Source organism: Salvelinus namaycush, chromosome 3 (assembly GCF_016432855.1).
Source record: "Salvelinus namaycush isolate Seneca chromosome 3, SaNama_1.0, whole genome shotgun sequence".
NCBI lineage: Eukaryota > Metazoa > Chordata > Actinopteri > Salmoniformes > Salmonidae > Salvelinus > Salvelinus namaycush.
In genome coordinates this window covers 73,843,530-73,855,800 of record NC_052309.1, presented here as the reverse complement: position 1 = coordinate 73,855,800, position 12,271 = coordinate 73,843,530, and the positions used below count along the sequence as shown (strand labels likewise).

At 42.6% G+C, this 12,271-nt stretch overlaps 2 protein-coding genes across 2 annotated transcripts; one reads left to right on the top strand and one right to left on the bottom strand.

Moving 5' to 3' along the window:
• The first annotated feature begins 1,792 nt into the window (after positions 1-1,792).
• Positions 1,793-5,002, top strand: LOC120044574 (transcription factor Sox-10-like). The gene is made up of 3 exons (XM_038989239.1): positions 1,793-2,235; positions 3,834-4,099; positions 4,221-5,002. Exons 1-3 carry the CDS (start codon positions 1,793-1,795, stop codon positions 5,000-5,002), a joined length of 1,491 nt encoding a protein of 496 aa, XP_038845167.1.
• Positions 5,003-9,600: 4,598 nt separating this feature from the next.
• On the bottom strand, positions 9,601-12,158 carry LOC120037932 (DNA-directed RNA polymerases I, II, and III subunit RPABC2). Its single transcript, XM_038983893.1, has 5 exons — positions 12,018-12,158; positions 11,616-11,685; positions 11,204-11,334; positions 10,369-10,440; positions 9,601-10,237 (listed from the first exon to the last, which is right to left on the bottom strand). The coding sequence occupies exons 1-5, from the start codon at positions 12,035-12,037 to the stop codon at positions 10,147-10,149; spliced, it is 384 nt and encodes a 127-aa protein (XP_038839821.1). The 5' UTR covers positions 12,038-12,158; the 3' UTR covers positions 9,601-10,146.
• Positions 12,159-12,271: the final 113 nt, after the last annotated feature.

Genomic DNA, 12,271 nt, shown 5'->3' with positions numbered 1-12,271 from the left:
AATTGTAGATCGTTTGTTGCGAGCGCAGATACCCATACCGACATAGGCCTATTCGGATTAACATCCGTGCCAGAGACTTGTTAATAAGCTTCAACGTAACAGACATATGGTCCAACTATTCGAGAAAATACTAGGAGGCGTGCTATTGCTGGATGAGAGCCACGAAAGGCAACGTCTAACCTGCATTTTGGTATTAGTCAAAACCTTATTGACTAAAACGCACCGGTCAAATCTCTTTGCAAGATCACGGCGTTGCAATGCGATCCATTAGGCCTAATACGACTGTAATTAAACACTGTTGGGCCGTGGCAAAGGAAGCATCATCACCCCACCACATGCTCTTCTCCCTACTGACCAATGTAACGCTATCATGGGGGCAACAGCTATGTGCGTGGACAGGATAACAAATCGGCGTACAGAAAGGAGAGGGGGGATTAATTGTGACCACCAGGTGCACAACAGGACGTGGTTGAGGTACACGATGAGATGGCACAGTCCCGCCAATGCTCTGATAATTCACCACCATTGCAGTGTGCATGTCAGTGGCATCCAAATGTTACAAAGGATCAATTGGGCACTAGAGAGACAAGCATTATGAATTTAACTTCTACAATATGACTGATTCAACGATTAAATCAATTCCAAAACAAACAGCCTATAGTTTGTTATTACAGTTCACAAGTTCGCTTAATCAAAACGTTAAGGTCGTGTTGGCCTACACAGGCGGGCGTTGATTCTATGGACAAAACTACACATTTGACCCCAATAGGCCGCATACAGACCCATAGCCTATACTTTTTCAAACAGACAGTGTCCAATTCACACACGCGCATACACACACGTACCCACGCGTTTTATATTTCCAGCGCCAGCCCATGTTTATCTAAGAGCTCCGAGGTATAAATCGAAGCCCTGTGCTGGTGCGGGCTCGTATTATTCCAACACTTTCTCTCTGGGGAGCTTGCAATAAGTGCCAAACCTTAAACAGTAGCTTGTCAGCAGGAGTCGAGGCCTGGGCTAGAATAACAGACCGTCTGCACTAACTGTATGGGCTTCAGATTCGCTTCTATATGATTGCAATTTTGCACTTTTCCTAATAATTTCTATTACATCCTTTATATGCTAATTAAATGAAAGTATTCTGAGCAAGCAATGTACCACAAACCCTGAGGTGCCTTATTGCTATTATAAACTGGTTACAATGTAATTAGAGCAGTACAAATACATGTTTTGTCATACCTGTGGTGGTATATGGTCCGATATATCAAGGCTGTCAGCCAATCAGCATTCAGGGCTCGAACCACCCAGTTTAATAATATGTTCTATATTTCACTCACTAGGGTATTGTTTTCTAATACATACTCTACTTTATGTCCTTTGCAGTATTTAGCTAAAGGACTCCAATTTCAAAGACTGCAAGGGAGAGGACACTGTTCTACTGGAGCAAGTGGTGGGAATCAACAGGTAAACTGGGATCCACAATACGCGCTCAGCGTAAGATACCAGCAACACGGATGGAAAGAACTTTGATGAGGAATCCTAACAGAATTTTAGAACGTAGACTGAGAGTTGAGACTGACTGGGAATTTATATAAAGGAGACCTCGAGTGACAGAAGCAATCCTTTAGTTTTAAACAGGCATAGTTTATATTCCTGAAAAAGTGTGAACTTCTTCATTAGTTCAGACATAGGGATAGGCCTAGGCTTAGTAGTTGAATAGGTCAAGAAACTCTACCCTGTACACTTTCTGTTACTCACCTGAGGGAGGAAGCTTTCTTGGAAGAGGGGAAAGATGTCGGGAGAGGAGCAGAGTTTATCTGAGTTAGAAATGAGTCCAGGGGTCTCGGACGACGGTCACTCCTTGTCACCGGGTCACTCCTCCAGTGCAGCAGGCGGAGGAGACTCACCCCTGTCCGGACCGCAGCCCCAGCTGACGGGGGTCGGCGACGACGCCCTATCCGATGTAGCTGGCGGGATTTCCATCAAGTCCGATGAAGACGACGATCGCTTTCCTATTGGTATCCGCGAGGCAGTGAGCCAGGTGCTGAACGGCTACGACTGGACACTCGTACCTATGCCTGTGCGTGTAAACTCCGGCAGCAAAAGCAAGCCGCACGTGAAAAGGCCTATGAACGCCTTCATGGTGTGGGCACAGGCCGCACGGAGAAAACTGGCAGACCAGTATCCCCACCTCCACAACGCTGAGCTCAGCAAAACCCTCGGGAAACTATGGAGGTAAGGGAAAGCGTTAATTACAGCGTCGGTCCGCTTTGATAAACAACAATAAACATCCAGGGTTACACAAGTTCAAATGCGTTCTTAGTCACAACATTCTGGGTCAAAAGTTCAAAGGACACTTCATGCTACAGTAGACTTGAATTATGGACCCATAAAACATCAAAACAACTTAAAAAGTCATAGATTTGAGATTTTTCAAGGCAGGTTCCCTTCTTTACAGCAATGAGTTTCTCAACCAAATTAGCTGAGATATGTTAAAATAATATTCTACCACCTCAGAATAAAGCTTGTTAGAAAGTTGCCCCATCAAGGAATGTTGATTTAAGCTCTACAACCTAAAAAAAAAAAGAAATAATTATGTTGATTATGTAGCCTACAGAAAACAAAAAACATGTAGTTATGCGTTTTTTTGTATTCACATTATAGTGACTGGATATGCCCAATTTCATAACCCACTTAATTCATGGTGGTTTAGGAGGGAGATGGCTGCAGTGGGAATTACTGAGGTTTTTGTAATCCCCTCATCAATATATTTTAAAGCACAGACCATTATGGCAGATATACACTTTTATAGCCCTCTCATTTGTAATTGAGAGTGCCATATTAAAGAACCTACTATGTAAAAAGATATCCAAGATTTTACTGGTCAATGGGTTGAATGGCTAGTTCGGTCAGCCTTTAAAACACAGATATGGAGGACTGTTGCTAGGTCAGACAAATGCGTGCTGATGGGAAGGCCCAGAGAGGCTAATTCATTAACCTTATAAGGAGGCAACATTAATTAGATAAAGACTTGACCTTGAGCCCGCGCATGATTGTATAATTGGCCAAGAAACATGCTGAACTGGGAGTCTCAAAGGTCAGTGTTTTCTCATGCCAGTCCCCCTGACTCCACCATCAGTAATATGGATTTATGTTACGTGCACAGGATGCATCTTTAGCCTGTGTCTTAATTTCATTACAGTCCAGCCGAAAATCCCCTAGTGTGGGCAGGTTTTCTGATGCAGCTGTGAAGATGGTGGATCCGATTTAGAACGAGATGAAAATCAAGTGAATGTTTCAGAGGCAAAACTGATGGTAGAAATAATCGCCACAGTAGAAATATTGTCAATTGTTGTTTTCTAAAAATGTTTTAATGCTAAACAAGGAGAATAGCAGCATTTCCTATGAGTGTGTTGCCATTACACCAGTTAGACGTTTAAAAAAAAAAGTAAAATACTAGAATACTTAGTAGATTGAATATAAAAGGGGATGTGTCCCAGTTGACACAGACCACCTGGTAAATAAAATGTAATTATTCTTCTATTGGAGTTGGACAAGGTTATTGACCTCTGGGATGTGGAGGTGTCAAAGGAACCAGCACTGTGTCACTGTTATCTTAACACACATATTATGGTCATCATGTTATCAAAATACATGCTGTTAAATGTTCTCAGACTACTGTAATGTCCTCATTCAAACAGAATGGCTTACTGCATTAGAGTTTGACACATGCATCAAATCAGCAGCACAAAACACCTCTACTTTAAGTTCCTCCTGGCTGAAATTAAAATGTTCTATCATTGTTATTTCAAAAACGATTTTCTCCCTCATAGGCTCTTGAATGAGAGTGATAAGAAGCCTTTCATCGAGGAGGCGGAGAGGCTGAGGAAGCAGCACAAGAAGGACTACCCGGAGTACAAGTACCAGCCACGCCGCCGAAAGAACGGCAAACCCGGCTCCGGCTCTGAAGCTGACGGCCACTCGGAGGGTGAGGTCAGCCATAGCCAATCGCACTACAAGAGCCTCCACCTGGACGTGGCTGCCCACGTCAGGGGGGCGGGGTCTCCTCTGGCTGATGGACACCACCTACATACTGCAGGTATGCCACAGGGTCTGACCAGCCCTATCGATGCAGTTTGTCACACATCCCCATTCTAAATAATATACCACAAGCCAGGCTGACAATAACTCTGACATCTCTGCTTTGTGTCTCCCCACAGGCCAGAGCCACAGCCCTCCTACACCACCCACCACCCCCAAGACGGAGCTCCAGTCTGGGAAGTCGGGCGATGGGAAGCGGAAGGGTGGTGGAGCAGGTGGCTCCTGTGGGGGAATGGGGGTAGGAGCGGAAGGTGGCTCTGGATCAGGGTCAGGCAAACCACACATTGATTTCGGCAACGTGGACATCGGTGAGATCAGCCACGAGGTGATGGCCAACATGGAGCCCTTTGATGTGAACGAGTTTGACCAGTACCTGCCCCCCAATGGGCACCCGGGGATTGGACAGAGTGCTGGGTCAGCGGCAGCAGCAGGGTCCTCTGCATCTCCCTATGCCTACGGTATCTCCTCTGCCCTGGCCGTGGCCAGTGGACACTCTGCAGCGTGGCTATCCAAGCAGCACCAGCAGCATCATGCCTCACCTCTGGGCTCCGACCCCTCCAAGGCCCAGATTAAGAGTGAGGCCGGCTCGGGGGGACACTTTGCCGAAGCATCCTCAGGGGGTTCCCATGTCACCTACACTCCCCTCAGCCTGCCCCACTACAGCTCTGCTTTCCCCTCACTGGCCTCCAGGGCCCAGTTTGCAGAGTATGCTGACCACCAGGCCTCGGGATCCTACTACGCCCACTCCAGCCAGGCCTCAGGGCTGTACTCTGCCTTCTCCTACATGGGGCCCTCGCAGAGGCCCCTGTATACAGCCATCACTGACCCATCCAGCGTGCCACAGTCACACAGCCCCACGCACTGGGAGCAGCCGGTCTACACCACCCTGTCGCGGCCCTGACAAAGACCGGGAGCAGAGGGCTCTGGTGCAGATTTGGCCCCAACGGCAGACCCACAGAGCGGAGGAGACCTGGGTTGGAGGCAGTGGAGAGATGGAATCCCCTTCTGGTCTGGCCCAGATGCAGGAAGGCCAGTAGGGTCCAAGGAGGAATGGAGATCAGATGATTTTATGGGGTAACGTGTGGTGTATAACTTCAATGTTGAGTACTCAGAGGGTTGGATAAGAGAGAATAAATCAAATCCGTATTCAAATCTAGAGGCTTATCGTTGAAATGGTTTTATGAGGTGAAGATGTCAACAGTACAGAGTGCCACTGTTTGGCTAGCCCATCCATCTACATCTCAGGCATGTTGAAAACAGATTAATTACATGATGTAACACAATATCCAATATATAATCAATGACATATTCTGTGATTGGCCCAGAGGCATATTTCTTACAATTTCTTATATCGACTGAACCGCGTGCATACGTAAAATGTATGCTCACATGACTGTAAGTCGCTTTGGATGCATTTGTCTGCTAAATGGCAAGTTGCCTATGTTGTAATTGGAATATACTGTATATCTATAACAAAGGGCATACAGTCCAGAAAATCTGTTTCTACAAATGTTTTATAAATTAAAATGACCAAAGTTTTGAAACCAAAACTTTAAAGACAGAGAAAAATATTATTTAAGTTGTTTCTCTCCGTATGACACTGTATTACAGTACTACATTGATGTTGAATTAAGGTCAACACATTTTTTCTGACCTGATTACAGCTCTTTGGTGACATACCCTCAACACTATATTGATTTATCAACCTCAATATTTTTTTCCATGGCACTGACTATTATGTTGATTCAGCATTGTCTCTTTAACAGAGAACATTTCAAAACTGAATAGCGAATAAGAAGACAATGCTACATAATGATTTGATATAATCATCTTTTATTAACCAAAATTGAGGTCATTAAGTATGTATCTTCAGTAGACATAGTACATTATTTTCATTGTTATAATCTTTACTATTAATGTCATTATATTGTCAATGTTTTGCCATTACTACACTGAAAAGTCTGCACCACTGCCCTCACATTTTTCTCAATTGTTTGACATTCATAATGTGTCTATACTCTGAGTGTACAAAACATTAGGAACACCTGCTCGTTCCATGACAGAGACTGATCAGGTGAATCCAGGTGAAAGATATGATCCCTTATTGATGTCACCTGTTAAATACACTTCAATCAGTGTAGATGAAGGGAAGGAGAAAAGTTTAAGAAGGATTTTTAAGCCTTGAGACAATTGAGACATGGGTTGTGTATGTGTACCATTCAGAGGGTGAATTGGCAAGACTAAATATTAAAGTGCCTTTGAACGGGGTATGGTAGTAGGTGCCAGGCGCCCTGGTTTCAATGTGTCAAGAACTGCAACGCTGCTGGGTTTTTCATGCTCAACAGTTTCAGTTTCCCATGTGTATCATGAATGGTCCACCATCCAAAGGACATCCAGCCAACTTGACACAACTGCGGGAATCATTGGAGTCAACATGGGCCAGCATCCCTGTGGAATGCTTTCGACACCTTGTAGTCCATGCCCCAGCGAATTGATGTTGCTCTGAGGGCAAAAGGGGCTGCAACTTAATATTAGGAAGGTGTTCCTAATGTTTTGTACACTCAGTGTACCGTATTCAGTGTAAAATGTTAGATTTGTAGATAGTTGTTGTAACATTTTTGCTACCTGTTTATGGCTTTTCTGAAATGCCATCATAGAAACACAGTTGCCTGAGATTGAGTGAGTAATAGCATGCATGAATGAGTTCTCGAGTCTACAGAGGGTAAGATCTCAAACTGGCCTTTATGTAATGAAATACCAACCCCTTGTTTGCAACAGAATAGCAACAATCCAAGGGGTTCTTTTCTAAAGAGAGGTACCAAGAGACAACTCCAAAATAACAGTACCTGTAGTTAAAGTTGGATGCCCCTTCATCTTGTAATGTGAAATAATACCTTGTATGTTAATTTTATTCTAATATATGTGATTTCAATGTTATTATTTTAAATAATGGTAGTGCTTCCTTTTGGCCCAGAATTACTTTTGGGCTGTTTTTGTACATTATGTCTTGAGTGTAAGAAGCACATGACATTTCATTTTAAATCCTACGTCTTGCTTTAGGAATGGCTTGTTCTTATGAATATTACAATTATTATTTATATTTGCTGGTATTATGTTTTTATGCGCTGTTAACAGGTTTTCTTCACCGTGTTGAAAACTCTTGACTGTTATTGTTGTTTTGGTGTTTTGTGTTTTCTCAGTAAGTGTTGCCAGCAGAACAAAACAACCTGTAAATACTAGCGGAAACAAGACCTTAGCGACGTGATGACTAATGAATTTCTCTCACACTAAATAAAACTGTATTCTTTCTGCTTTTGTAAAAGTCTGTCTCCACTAATGTTTTTATACCGGCTGCCTTGAGAAAGGTCAGATGACATTGGACAACAAACAGTGAATTCCAATATACCATAAATGCTACTTGCCAACGTGAATTATTTTCTTATTTTCCTCACATTACATAATTAGGCTAGGGTTAGGGCTTGGGCTAGGCGATGCAACAACAGCAGTTATGCACAGCTTGCAGTAACTCATTCATTGTTTCATACACATAACAAAAGCAATTTCAGTGAATGGATCATGGCTAATTCAGTTAGGCTGAGTATGATTACAGAATATTGAAAACCATGGCAGCCCTCATCCATGAGCTCTAGGCACAGAACCCTTTTGCTGGATATTACTGTTCTTTGCACAGGCTACACAGCACCATACAGACAACACTGAACCCCACTATGGTCCACTGCTCTGACTGGTCCCACTACACGCACTTCAGCAGTTTAAATCATGTGTGTATATGCCTATGTCCATGCTTGTGTGTGATTGTGTGTTGTGGGTTAAGCCTGACTCTAATTCCCTCTATTTAATCGGCTGTGTGATACTTTGGTAAGACAAAGAGAGCCATTGAGAGGGAGCAGGGGGTGGAGGGAAACGGGGCAATGAGGGAGCCATACCCATAACTGCCTGGCCTGTAGCTCGCTGGGATACAAAGGGACTCTCATACTGGCTGCACAGTCTCTGCACCCCCACCCATCCCCAAACTCCCCTCCCTGCTCAGGTTGGGACTGTAATGGGATTAAAACATTCCAAAACTGGAGAGAGATAGAGATGTGGGCAAAATGCTTGTATGATGGAGGAAAAGAGGGAGGCTGCAGGATATTCAAATGGTGTCGTTTCGTGGAATGGGTATAAAAATGGACAGAAGTTTCCAAGCAGAGGTGAATGGGGGGACAAGAGAACACAGGAGGGTGTTAGGTAAGTGTAGGCCCAGGGCAGAGGACAGACATTATGCACATACGCCATCATCAGAGTGGATCTACCCTAGCGATGGCCCCTTTTCTGTGGTTGAGGAAATGGTCATGTGAAGATCTTGGGTCCCATATGAAAGGAATGCCGTGCCATCCTCAGGCAGGGAGTCTTCCAAATTTATTGCGACCCAAAAAAACAAGCAAAAAGATACCGCCAATGCCATTCCCCATTGTGGACCTCATAAATCACACTAAATATAGCTAAGATATTAAATGTGGATGGTTGAACGAGGCTTAAATGAAATGGTTTCCTATAAAAAGCATCACAGGCCAGAAAATGCACGGCACTGGTTGACTAAGGCAGAGAAGATCTATTTTCTTCCTGCTTGACCTGGGCATATCCCTCATTTTCTTTCCAACAGCTTTCTTTCTTTCTACTCCTTCAGCCTGTAGGAATGTCAGCCCACTAAGGACTAGAGTAAAACTAGACTGGGGTGTCATGGCCCCTTACACCAAATCTGCTAATTGGGCAAGGGTCCCTCTTCAGCCCCCTCTCCCAACCTTGGGTAGGGATCATTGCCTCAATAACAAGCCATTTCCACTAAAACAACAAACTGACTGTACTTGTCTGTTTGAGTGTGTGTAGATAGAACAAGTAAGAGGGTGAGAGCTATGTCAGTTTCAGTATCTGTCCATCATCAGGAGGTATGGGTACAACTTTCATGATAATATAAAAGAGCTTTTTGACTGTGGAACTCAAACTGGAGAAAGAACACTGACTGTTGTGAAAACATATCCATGTGATTAGGGGTGTTGGGTTGGATAGGTGTTTTATCTGTACTTAGTGTACAATTCAGAGTAAAAGACAACTGATACAGTAAAATCCAGCACAACACATTCCTTCAGTCTATAATTGTGTTTGGGTCATGTCAGTGTGACTCAGTACTTCCGCCAGCCTCCAAGAAAAACATATGACGTTGATATCTCAGAAATATGACACAGATTTCTTAGAAATCTTAGTTCTTGGGAGGATCATTTAAAGACGTTTTGCTCAGAGCATAGTTGAAATTGTTTCAGCAAGTTATTCACTCAAATTAATTTGTGAGTTGTAGCATTTGTATTTAATTACAGATGTTTTGCAATTAACACTGCATGAAAAAAGCGAATACTTTTTTTGCTCTAAACCTTATAAAAACAGTCACATATTGAGACCTCCATGCAATAAATCAATTGTGTTGGGTAAGAAAAATACAAAAAGTACTTTTACAAAATAATTTAATCACAATAAAACAAAGAGCTCTTTCACAACAACTGCTCTTCCCCGTCATAAAACTATTCATAATCACAATTACATTTTTTCCTAACACAATGTAAATGTAGACATGCGTTAGAATTCTCCCTTGTGAATGACAGCTGTAATAACAGCACATAGCTTTTAAAAGCCCTACTTTCACTTCATATGCTTCAATGCTTTCAAAATAAATGGAGATACAGTGGGAGAGGTCACAGGCCTAAAATGTAAAAGACTTATTAATTGATGACTTCACTCTGCAGGTTGTCTGTAGAGCTGGTTGGCACAGTGCAGGTGTAGGTGAGGTTATAGCAAAGGACCAGTATGTATGCAGGCGTTTGTTCCAGCCAAGCAGTAACACACAAGATTTGACTAATCAATGAATCATAGTCTTAAATAGACCCTGACTAGTTAAATAAGGTGTGTTAATGCTTTCTGGAACAAAAGCTTGCACTCACACCAGTCCAGTGAGTTGCGAGGTGGTCTGGCCCTGCCTGTCCGGTTTGGTCTGGCTCAGTCTGTGATGATGAGCTCGTCGCAGCCCCAATCTTCATAACTGCCATCAGGAAGGTACCGCCGGATGATGATGGGGATCTTCCTGCACCTGTAACAGTCACAGAAAAAACACACTCAATCATATACTGAAGAGTAACAGGCACTCTCCAAGTATCAAACTGTATAGACTCCTTCCATCATAAACTAGAAAAAAAAACTATGAGATTAAGCATAGCTTACTTTAGCTCTTTCATGGCAATTTGCAGAGGGTCTGTCTCTCCCTCCAGCTCCACCATGACTGGGGCACACATCCTATATCACAGAGAAAGTTATGAATAGTGAGAGAGACAACATGACAGAGATAGACTATACATTCCTCCACATACTCAGCAGATTACCGGTCACCAACTAAACCTGCAGTTGACACCTGAGGTAGAGAATATGGCAAGAGCACAAGGTGAGTGGTACCTGTAGTAGTGGCAAAAATAAACATCTGTTGTAATATGCTGGGAACGTGGTATCCACGTGGGAGGAGATTTATCTTCCGTGTCCACTGCTGTCATTTTTTCCCTTTGTTGTACATCTTGTCAGCCATGCTGTAGGCACCAAGCTCCTTCAAACATTACGGTGTAAGGTTGTGATTCACGTTGGCTTTGGAATGTTTTGTTTTAATTCTTTACCAAAACAGCTAGCTTTATCTTCGTATTTGATCATTTAGAATACAGTCAGTTGTCATGTGTATTATGTTTTTTTTTAGCTAGTTGAGACCTAGTTTCGGTTACAATATTGATATTTACCTTTAGACAAATGACTGTCTTGAGTAAAGGCAAGACATGGGTGGAATCATACATATGCATTACAGCCATGTAAGAGATAAAGGTCATCTCTATATCGTATTTTAATTAACTTCCAAAATGTTCATTTGAGAAACCCATAGATGGTTACTAGTTCTCAGCGAAGAGGCTTGACACGGGCTCTTTTTATTCACAGGGACTCACGGGCAGAAAGACATTTCTGGAAAGAAGCGGAAGTTTCACTTTCCTAGCATATTGCAACACTGCTGAGGTGTACTCACGCTATCTGGAGGGCGCGTGTCCCCAGCACCCTGGCCCTTTCATATTTGGTCATGTATTGAGTTGTGATCCTCTTCTGGTTGGCCTGCGACCCCTCCCCTGCAGGCAGGATCTTCACATTCTCTTGGTCCTCCTAGTAACAGGTCAGGACAACAAGAAACAGACAGAGAGAGCAAGAGGTTGGGAGAATTTGTATAAATTGAGTTTGAATTGGTGATGAAATTGTTGAACATTGAATAGGTGACAGACAGTAATGGATTGATTGTAGTGAAATAAAAAGCATCAGAGGAATATGACAGATCACAAGAGATTACTAAAACACTATAAATCTGTCCAGATACAATGATGCTTACTATATAACGTTAAGAGTTAATACCTTGCTAACTAGGAAGAACAAATAGGTGGCAAACTCACATCTTCAACGTTTTCCAGGTCATCCAATCCCTCATCCTCTTCAGCGTCATCAAAGTCTCCATCATCAAAACTGCAGAGGTAACAAGAGGAGTAAAGTGTAAAGAATAATAAACGAAAAAGTGAACAGTGGAGTGTTGAGGCAACGTGCGCTAATTTAACCAGTTAGATTGGTTAAGTACAATACATGTGTGTCGTATGTCTTTTTAGGCTCTCAACGTGGGAACCTTTCATGTTCTCCCAGTGATTCATGTTCTCACTGGGAGAAAAATGAAAAGGTCACCACGTTGACCTAAAATCACTGGGAGAACATGGAAGGTCCCTAAATTGAGTCTAAAAAGACATGCGACATACATCGTTGTACTTCTTTTTTTTTTTTTAGATAACAATATTCTATATACTTACTCTCCTTCGTTGTCGGACATGTTCCTTTACTTTAGTAAAAAAAAAAAACGAGTGTTTTTTATAGCGAATTTCAAGACTGTTGTTAACATCTAGACATAATCTGTTTAACCAACTTCCGGCCGCGTAGTGCGTCGACTTAATTGGTAGACTATCAACTGCACCATATTATATAGTTCCGCAGAGCGACTCAACACATGAACGAGATATTTAAAAAAAAATATATATATAGTTAAAAATATATATTTAGGTTTATT

Excerpts from the sequence above, each read along its gene's own strand:
- LOC120044574 (XM_038989239.1), top strand. The coding sequence starts at position 1,793 with ATGTCGGGAGAGGAGCAGAGTTTATCTGAGTTAGAAATGAGTCCAGGG. Across the intron at positions 2,236-3,833 it reads ACCCTCGGGAAACTATGGAG|GCTCTTGAATGAGAGTGATA; the intron begins GTAAGGGAAAGC and ends TCTCCCTCATAG. Across the intron at positions 4,100-4,220 it reads ACACCACCTACATACTGCAG|GCCAGAGCCACAGCCCTCCT; the intron begins GTATGCCACAGG and ends GTCTCCCCACAG.
- LOC120037932 (XM_038983893.1), bottom strand. The coding sequence starts at position 12,037 with ATGTCCGACAACGAAGGAGA. Across the intron at positions 11,686-12,017 it reads ATGTCCGACAACGAAGGAGA|TTTTGATGATGGAGACTTTG; the intron begins GTAAGTATATAG and ends TTACCTCTGCAG. Across the intron at positions 10,441-11,203 it reads ACACGCGCCCTCCAGATAGC|GATGTGTGCCCCAGTCATGG; the intron begins GTGAGTACACCT and ends TCTGTGATATAG.